This window comes from Antennarius striatus, chromosome 7 (assembly GCF_040054535.1).
Source record: "Antennarius striatus isolate MH-2024 chromosome 7, ASM4005453v1, whole genome shotgun sequence".
NCBI classification, from domain to species: domain Eukaryota; kingdom Metazoa; phylum Chordata; class Actinopteri; order Lophiiformes; family Antennariidae; genus Antennarius; species Antennarius striatus.
In genome coordinates this window covers 10210001-10219865 of record NC_090782.1, presented here as the reverse complement: position 1 = coordinate 10219865, position 9865 = coordinate 10210001, and the positions used below count along the sequence as shown (strand labels likewise).

At 45.7% G+C, this 9865-nt stretch overlaps 1 protein-coding gene across 4 annotated transcripts in view; it reads right to left on the bottom strand.

The window, feature by feature from the left end:
- Positions 1-287: 287 nt before the first annotated feature.
- tle2a (TLE family member 2, transcriptional corepressor a) overlaps positions 288-9865 on the bottom strand; it is a 36659-nt gene continuing 27081 nt past the window's right edge. For 3 of the 4 annotated variants that reach the window (XM_068319466.1, XM_068319467.1, XM_068319468.1), the window contains exons 7-20: positions 9631-9844; positions 9257-9273; positions 8315-8410; positions 7636-7680; positions 6915-7076; positions 6411-6534; positions 5251-5447; positions 4283-4362; positions 3934-4183; positions 3376-3623; positions 2423-2570; positions 1907-2057; positions 1626-1702; positions 288-1447 (exon numbers count right to left, since the gene is read on the bottom strand). In XM_068319466.1, the coding sequence (XP_068175567.1) occupies positions 1340-1447; positions 1626-1702; positions 1907-2057; positions 2423-2570; positions 3376-3623; positions 3934-4183; positions 4283-4362; positions 5251-5447; positions 6411-6534; positions 6915-7076; positions 7636-7680; positions 8315-8410; positions 9257-9273; positions 9631-9844 (1917 nt within the window). In that variant the 3' untranslated portion in view covers positions 288-1339. The remainder of the gene's footprint in view (positions 1448-1625; positions 1703-1906; positions 2058-2422; positions 2571-3375; positions 3624-3933; positions 4184-4282; positions 4363-5250; positions 5448-6410; positions 6535-6914; positions 7077-7635; positions 7681-8314; positions 8411-9256; positions 9274-9630; positions 9845-9865) is intronic. The other variant, XM_068319469.1, reaches the window with a different exon arrangement.

The window sequence follows — 9865 nt, the reverse complement described above, 5'->3', positions numbered from 1 at the left end:
TTGGTCCTGTTGTGAGAAGTTGTTCATCACAGCAGAGGAGGCCGTTTTCTCACCATTCACACCCTTCATTCATTTAATGAAAATATTCCATGTTTTGCGGCTTTGCAGGAAGCAAAAATGACCCTGGTTGGATACTCTGCTCATTTAAATACTCAACTATAATAGAAATAGGTTCTGCGGTAGAAATGCAACTTCAGACGGAAACACAGCAGATCTTGTCCTGAAGGAGAAGTGTCCATTTGTTCTACGGGAAAACCTGCTAGTGAAGAACCAACACCCCACACGTCTTCTAATCCAAGCAACAGATATCATAGCTGGTTGCCTTTAGAGAACTTTATTTACATGTCCATATATACCAAGGTTCATGATGCATTTTGTGAAAATACCTGTCTGCCTATATGTGCCCTATCAATGCAATAGAAAACAAAATGAACAAAATGAAAACATGAAATGCAGAGTGTTGATGACGATGACATAACAGAGGCCACCTGCGTGAACCGGGAGAGTAGAGGTGTTTGAACAAACTTTCCTGTCCCCTGGATTCCAGTTTTTTGTGTTCAAGGTTGGTCTCCAGAACACGTTTTCTTGTGTTGATTATGGAAAGCAACAAAAATGAAATAAAAAGAAACAAAGACACTGAGAAAAAAACAGCCAGCTCTGTTCCGTTCTGTGTGTAGTGGAGATGATACAATCATGTTGCTGTAAAAACTTAACTGGGAGAAAATAAAGTACTTGAAACTTCACAGGACGCCTTCCTGTCATCTTGATGCCCCAGGAAATAGCCACATCCTGCAGACTGAGCTGGACCGGACTGGACCGAGGACAACTGAGAAAAGCTTTTACACAGCACAGAATACGGACCATCATCCATCAGTGTCCAGCCACCCCTTAAACCTTCCCCACACTTCTTTACTCTTGCCGTATTTTTCTACTTGATGAAGTCCAACTGTTTCAAAAAAAAAAAAAAAAAATCAAATTCAAAGGCTAAAAAAATATTTTTTTTCCCCCCCTAATTTCTTGTTCACTACAGAGATTTTATTTTCTTACAAAATGGGAGAAAAACAAACAAAAACAGACGTTCTTTGGAGAAATTGACATTTGCGCAGCTATAGACTAACCAGCGTTCTCAGAGCATTAAAAAAAAGTTTTCAGTTTGTTTTTTTCTTCCAGAGATGTGACTTTGTGCCTCGTTTCTTCTTTCACAAATGTAAACAAAACAACAAAGTAAGAGTTGAGTGTCTCTTGTTTTCCATGCCAGCGACGCACTATACAGTCATTGGTGCAGGAGGGGCCCTAGGGGGCACCCCCCCCTGATCATCAGATTTCAGCCAATCACAGTTCAGTAGATGACTTCATAGACTGTGGCCTTCTTGTCCCCGGAGCCGGTGACGATGAACTGGTCGTCGGGCGAGATATCGCAGCTGAGAACAGACGACGACTCCTTAGACTGAACACAGAGAGAAAGACAGTTAAGTCAAATGTATCTTGTTTTTGTATAAATGTTGACGCAATAATTCAAAAGATGTCGATTATGCAATTCAATAACCCCTCGAACGACCGGACACATTCGGCGACTGAATTATTTTATGCGGGAAACACATAAAAGTCGGTGTTCTGCGGCCTACCTGGAATATACTGGATCCATAAGGCGTCCGCCATGCATTCAGGAGGTTATCTTTGCCTGTGCTCACAAACCATTTACCTGCAGGATAAAAGACACACGCAGCCATCAGCTGATAAAGCCTGCGGCGAGGTGAGATACGGAGACGTCTGAAAGGAGGAGCTCATTTTGTTCAGAATGGGAGACAGGTAGAGGAAGAAACTGTTCCTGAATAATGAGAACAGGAGATTCGTTCTGCTTCTCTAGTTTGTGTGTGTGTGTGTGTGTGTGTGTGTTTGTATATACCGCAGTAGGCGAACTTGAGGGACAGAACGCAGCTCTCGTGGAGGTGCAGCTGGTACTTGTCAGGTTTGGAGACGTGCAGGACTTCCACATTGCTGCTCTCCATCCCCACAGCCAGCCACTCGCCTGTCGGACAGTAGCCCAGAGAGAAGATCTGGAGACGGAGACGGAGGAGGGGAATCAGAGGAGGATGAGACTAATTCCTGGTCAGAGTTAATCTAACTTCATTAAAGTTAGTATCCATTACCTTCAGATCTTAAACATCATCGCAAAATGAAGGAAGGTGTGTTTCTGAAGTTGATGCATTATTCTGGTTAGGCTAGTATATTAACGATGGGTTATGCAACACAAAAATATAGAACTGTGTGTGTGTGTAATGATGTGTTTGGACTAGAATTTAAACAGGATTGCCTAACAGTGACATCCTGATGTCTGCTCCATGCACTGACACAATAAGACACCTTACCCTCTCATTAGTGCTTACAGGCCTGGCCTGCAGCGGGTCAGTGTGTGGTTTACCTGTGAGGTGAAGTCGTGCTGCTGCAGCTGCCGTCCCTCCCGGAGGTCCCAGCAGCGGACCGTGTTGTCCAGGCCCCCCGTCCACAGTTTGGTGCCGTCGTTGGAGATGTCGATGCAGCTCGCTCCGTCCGTGTGGCCCTGGAACTGCCTGAAGGAAGCAGACAAACGTGATCTGAGCATCTTCTCTGATCCCTGCTTGTTCCACAATACCACACACACTGAAACATCCAAGACGAACACACTCTCATTTTATTTTGTTTTACTTCCTGACAAAACAAGCCCCGGGACATGAAAGATGAAGAATTACTCTTTAATATTTATTTAGTCTCTTCTTTTAGCAAGCAGTAGGTAATTTAATTTCAATAATAAATTTAATACAAAAAATTCTATAGAAAATGTTCTTGATTATAATTGGAGGAGGTAAATGAATATTAAACAGAAGTTTATTTCTGGAAGTTATCTGTTAATGATGAGAACTCTTGGCTGTTGCTGAACTTTCTGGTGGATATCTCCATCTTTAAAATTTGAATAAATTAAATGTTAAATGTGTTCAACAACACACATGGGCTCAAAAGGAAGGAAAAAAAATTAACAATTTCAGTTGAATCTGCATCTTTTTCCCTGTTAGGAAGCAAAAACGTAATTCTACCTGGTCTGTGTTGTGTTCATCTGGCTTCTAGTTTGCTTCTCTCTACTTTATGACTGACAATGAAAATTTCCTCTGTTTCTCTGTGGAATCCTCGCTCTCACCTGTTTTCCGACCACATAACTTTTCCTTCTTCATCACTCTCTCCTCTTCTATCCACTAACCTCCAGAGGACTTAGGTTTCCTGACTTTATCTATTAAGACTAGCAAAGCCGACGCCTTCTCCTCCCTCTCCCCTGACTACAGTCTATTTATGGATGTTTCCTCTACGTGTTTTTTTTCCCCTCCGCTTCCTCTCTCCTCGTACCTGACCAGAGTCTGGTTGTGAAGGTCCCAGACGACGATGTTGCCGTCGCTGCAGCAGGAGAAGCAGACCTTGTTGTCAGGGGAGATGGCCAGAGCGTAGCAGGCGGGAGCGGATGACGTCAGCTCCGCCTTGATGCGAGGGGTGGGCGTGGCCAAATCCCAGATTGACAGCGTGCTGGCCTCTCCGCCGACGATCAAGGTTCGGCCATCGGAGAGCAGCTTGCAGGAGCGGATGTAATTATCCCTGTTCTGGTTGGACACCATAAAAATGACACGTCAGCTCGTGTGTAACGTAACACATGCTGAGGGGTTGTGTTACTGTAACAATGGGATACCATGCAGAGATTTTATATATGCTGCTCCAGCACTAAATAAAGATTCTGGAGGGTTCCACTTTAGGACACCAGCACAAACAGACTCATCACCGAACAAGTTTTCTCAGCAGTGGGGGGAAAAAATATATAATTTTTGTACGTCAACCCACATTATTACACTCAAGACGGACGATAAACTTATATGAGTCTACAAACATCCGTCCGACGGCCCCCCCGAGCCTCACCAGACAGTCCAGCTGGGCCATGGGGCTCTTGCTTCCTGGTTGGCTGATGTCCCACACCTTGACGCAGCCTTTTCCTCCAGTGTAGACGTGGCGTGTTGAGGTGCTGATGGTGACGGCACACACCACCTCCCCGTGACTCAGGGTGTGGATCTGACGAGCGTGGCGTGGGATTCCCGGACCAAGCAGGGCGTCGGGGGGAAAGGGCACCGGCTGCATTTGGCCGTCTGCGCTGACGTGGAATGAGTAGGCGCTATTGGGGGGGTAAATTTAAAAAAGGAGGGTGGAGGATGAGCTTTGTCAGGTATGAATGAATGAGAAAAATATAGCAGGAAAGGAAAAGGACACTCACGGCTTTCCGGCAGCGGCTGACTGCAGGCTGGCTGGCAGCCCGGGGACCCTCATGTGAGGGTGAGGAGACTCATAGCCCACCTGGAAGAGGAAGGAACCTTTAGTGAAAAAAATAAAACACCTAGAAATAAAGCTAACATAGAGAGTTGCACCTTCTTAACATCTGATGTATATTCTATACCAGGGGTAGAATTAATTGTTACATTAGAAACCTGAATTGTGTCAGAGGGCCACACCAACAAGAACTTAATTCTGCTCAACTTCCTTCAATTGCAAAAAGCAATAAGTAAATATTTTGAATAGTTGATACCGATAATCAAAGGACTTTAACACTCTGTAAATACAGTATTTAGAAATTGTAGTGTTCAATTAATCTAATTTGTGTAAATTATGTGCATGTAATTTATTATTGGCCTCAAGTGGGCCGGAAACGGACAAGGATGTACAAAGGTCCGGATGTGGCCCGCGGGCCAGGTCTGCTGCACACATATCTAGATAAGGGCTGTCAATGTGACCGTTTTCTTTCAGTGATGAGCCATCTCTCCTCTAAAGCACCACATGTATGAAGTCGAGCGTGTCGATAGCGCTCACGAAACAACGTTAGGAAGGAGTCTACAAGGCCCTGAGCAGCACACGTTGTACTGAAGGTAATCACAGGGACTCTCAAAGACAGCGGCTTCGTCGGTGCTTCAGCCAGGAGCAGTAAACATTTCAAACAGTCCTGCAAACACAGCAGAGCTGAAAGTTCACCAAGCCTCTCATGGTCAAGAAAAGGAGCCTCATCCATCCACGCATTGGATTAAACTCTTGACCCGCTGAGGGAACACTGGCAGAGCAGGAGAACCATTTAGCTGCGCTAACGTCAGCTTAAATGCGACAGGCTGGACAACCCGAACAGACTTCTGTCACGTGCAGGTAGGTTCTGCACGCGACAGAAACACTGGGCCGATCATCTGATTGGATGCTCACCACAGGGGACCGCCCATAGCCGGCGGCCGCAGCCGCCGCCGCAGCGGCCGCTCCGTTCATCTGGGGGGAGACCAAGTGTAGGCCGGCACCGTAGCCCGACGCCCCGGGAAGGTCTCCATTCACTCCTGGTGGGGGCAGGCCAAAAGCCCCCGGGGGATATGCTCCCTGGACCGCCAGGGGGTTTCTCAGCCCCAGAGCTGAAGGAGGGAGGTGAGAGAGAAGAGTTTATCTTACTGAATTATTTACATTGATGATTGAGGCAATGCATCCGCTTCAGATTTAGTGTCGTCATTCTTCTTTGTCACAGCAGGAATACGCAAATAGTTCATCACATGCTCTAGTAGAAAATGGGTGGGGATGATTGTGTAGAGGTGGGGGTGTTTGTGTTGACGTCTCATGTACGTCACTCACTCAGAGGAACGCAGTCTTTATTTACTTCTGTAAAAATGTCTGCAGAGCCTCTGAGTGTGCAGAAACAGCCCACCATGCACCAGAGAGACCACCGTCAGCTGCAGCACTGGACCACTACTGACCCCTGCTGGCCATCACACCTTCCTGCAGCAAAACGCTGGGTGTCGTGTTTGCATACACGCGTCCTCTACATCTACTTTCTGCGCATGTAGCAGCATCTGCGAGCATATGCATACATAATGTGTGTGTGTGTGTGTGTGTGTGTGTGTGTGTGTGTGTGTGTGTGTGTGTGTATGTGTTTGAAAAAGCAAAACAGGTGATGGGAGAAGAAAAAAAAAAGACACACTGGAATAGACGGAGGCTCATTATGAGGCGCCTCACAGTCACAGTCCATCACCTCTCCTAATCTTCCCATTTAAAAAGTAAGGGGTGCTGAATATTTTCGCCCATGGCTGCTTATTGAGTCCAGATGGTGGTGGGCGGTGGGGAGCTGGCCGACATTCATACCAACTACTGCAGCCTGATGCTGATAGAATCACTGCATGTAACAGGACATTACATGATGTCCAGGCCTCTAAATGTCCTGTAAGTCTGAAAAGAATAATACCATCAAACTGATCATGTGGGGCTCAAGCTCCCTGAAACAAGAGGTGTGCATTTTTGCTTAACGCTCTGCAGAGTGGCATAGAAATACCCCCCCCCCATCAGTGTAATTCTCTCTTTTTGAAAAAAGCAAAAGACGCTCTTACTGAGGTCAACGCCTGGCTTGCCAGGGACGGGTCTGAACTGAGGAGGTCCGCTCGGTCCTGGAGTGTTGGACTCTTGAGACATGGGGGTGCCTGGCTTCATTCCCGGAGTAGTGGATTTTTCCCTCTGGAAGATGAGAGGAGAAAAATAAAAATAGAGTATAAAGTCAAATAAACACACTACTTTTAGACTTTAATGACGATGGACAAATCCTGCTGAACGGAAGAAGATTGGAAAAGAAAAGTACACAAAGAAGAAGAAAATGACAGGACAACAGAGGACAGCTGGGACCTGAGGTCCGCTGAGGGACGCCAGCTGAATGTGTGGGATGTTGAATACGCTGCGTAATAACTCAGAGATGAACTAGTGACCTGAACTAGACAGCAGTACAGGCCTACTGATCCGTGGACATAACATTCTTCATAGATCTCTGCAGAAACAATTCAAACACTCGTCTTTGTGTGGTCCGCCAAACCGCACAGCTTCATCAAACAGCGTCTGCTGACCTGTGGGGGCTCTTTGCCACGAGACGGGGAGGCAGCACTGCTGGAGGAGGCCAGGGAAGTGGGGCTGGCCTGAGGGGGACCCTCCTTACGAGACGGGGGCATCTTGTCCAGGCCGTTCTCCCGCGATGAGTAGGACTGCACGCTGCGGGGGGACGACGGGTCCTGAAGGGGAAACACAGAAAACTAAACTCCAGAAGTTTCATCGAAAACAAAGAAGCTGTTTCAAAGCAGCTTGGGGGGGGGGGGGTTCATTCTCCATCGTGCAGGAAGTAACTCATGACCACAGCATGACGTGTGGGTTTATTAGCAGAAACACTCACGTCTCTACTGTTATCACTGGTTTAAAACTAACTGCCATTAATGGAAGATAAATAATGTTCATGGAAACGGAGAATACTTTCAAACGCCTGGCCAGCGTTCCACAGCGCTGAACATGCATTTTTTTTACTAAATCGCTTGGAAACAAGTTTAAGTTTAAACCTGGCTTTCCATTTGGTTGGCAATTACTCATAAAAGTAATAAAACAGTCACAACTACAGAACCGCACATAAGGCTGGAGAAACTACCCGAGTGTGTGCGTGTACTTTATGGTGTATGGAGTTAAATGAGGGCAGGCAGAGGTGGATTATGGGAATTATCATCATCATTATTATTATTCAGATGGTCTTGCTGCATGCGTTTACATGATGACTGGGATGAAGGCGCCGACAAACCTACTAACCTCGTCCACCACCAGATTATCATCACTCTTATCGACATCGCTGCCCTGTGGGTGGGAGGAAGGAAGGCACAGAAATCAGAGATTCCTGCTGACTGATGTATGGAGATCACATGTAGAAATATACAACACAAACACACACACACACACACACACACCCCAGAACAGCTGGGTCAACATTCTACACTCTTTCAAGAACTACATTTTCTAACATATTAAATTGAGGAAATATGTCATTTTGACATTTTGTTGAGATTAAATAACTGCAAGGGATGAAATATCCATAAATTAAGATAGATAGATAGATAGATAGATAGATAGATAGATAGATAGATAGATAGATAGATAGATAGATAGATAGATAGATAGATAGATAGATAGATAGATATACTTTATTTATCCCAAACTGGGAAGTATAATGTGGAGAAGAATTCCTGCAGAATTGCTGCAGTTTCAGAGTACAGCAGGTGTACTTGACCAAAGAGGAAAATCTCCACATCCCATGATTCATCTCACTCTAAAAATAATCCCTATAATAAACCTGCTGTTCCATAATAATATAGTGAAAAGCAGGTGCATGTGAATAAGTCTGTGCCCCACTAGTCCAAACGACGGGGCCAGAATCATGAGAAACTTTCCTTCAGACACTTGAACATTTAGCAGTGATGTTAAAGAGCCTCACATAGTCTGTCATGAACTCTTTCTCATCAGCTTTCCTCTTCTTGCCGTTGCTGAGGTAGTCTGCTGGGCGACCCTTCTCCCCGTTGGACATGGAGCTCTGTGGAGAGCAAAGAAAGCAGAGGTGAGAGAGGGGGGCGCGCGGGGGGGGGGGGTTGTACGAGGGCGCACAGAGGAGGACGATGAGGGGAAGAGAGAAGTGCAGAGAAGGGAGTGAGGGAGGGGAGGATGGAAGAGGGTGATAATGAGGTGAGAGGGACTGCATAAATCATGTCAGGCCCATAAGCTGCAGAGATGAATGTGAAAGAATATCAGCCTCCATCGATCGGCCAGCTCCGTGTGGGAGTCAGGGAGGAGGAGGGAGGAGGAAGGGGGAGGCAAGCTTTCTTTAATGTGGCAGAAATGACCGTGGAGGTACGATTTAACAGTGGTGCTCACCTGCTGTAACACTAATGCACTGGAATCAAAATGTTTTTTACGATCTGACTTTAATTTCTAAACCAGAGTAAATAATAATCCTGCTGCTCCGACCTGTGTGTTCTCTAAACACATGATTATTGTTCCAAAAGAATGTCTATCTTATTGCATGTGGTGAAAAAAAAAACTTGACTGAGAGCTCTTTATGAATGAATTTGTGAAATTGGTTAACAAAATTGTTAAAATGAATTTCTTATTTCTCTGGGCCCAAAATTACAAAGTTGAGGAAAACCCTATAAAGGAATCTTTAATTCACGTACCTGTTAGGGTTACAACACACATACACACCATTATCTGTACGTACAATGTTATATGGACTGTTTAATTTTTCAAATGTTTTTGATAACAAAATAAACTTTATTTATATTTATATAGATTAAATCTATATTTATATTAATATTATATATTATATTTATTCATATTTTTATTTATTTTTATTTCCTTATATGGAAAAGACTACTGTACTCACTGGTCCTGCTTCACGATCTGTTCAATTCAGGCAGACGTATCCAACACATCCAGGTATCAGGCCATGTGAACATAAGGAAACAACACACACACACACACACACACACACACACAGACGCACACACACACACAATTACTTTCCATTTGTTTACAGCTGATGACTCAGTGGGTCAATCTACCGGTGGTGTTATCAGAAGCATTTCTGAGTGCTGCTGAAACCTTTAAACAAAGTCAAACACGTGGATCATCGAGCTAATCTTCTCAGTAACCTGTCTTCATCCCTAGGAGAGCATTCCAGGCCTCTTTGTCATCCCGACCTCATCAGTAGTTCTGCACTATTTACTTAGGGAGCAGGCGTGCGAGGCGTTGCTGTACCTCTGTGGTGGTCTGCAGCAGCTGCAGCCGCCGCCACCGCCTCTAGGTGCGCTCGCTCATCCTTGGCAGCCAGCTGGGCACCCAGAGCACCGGACAGGGCCAGCAGACCGGACCCTCCACCGAGCGCCAGGCCAGGATGTGGTAGTCCTGATGGATGCGGGCCCACTGGCAAACCCTGGGCATGCTGGGAGAGGTGCTGGGCCTGGAGCTGCTGCTGCAGAGAGGAAGAAAAGAA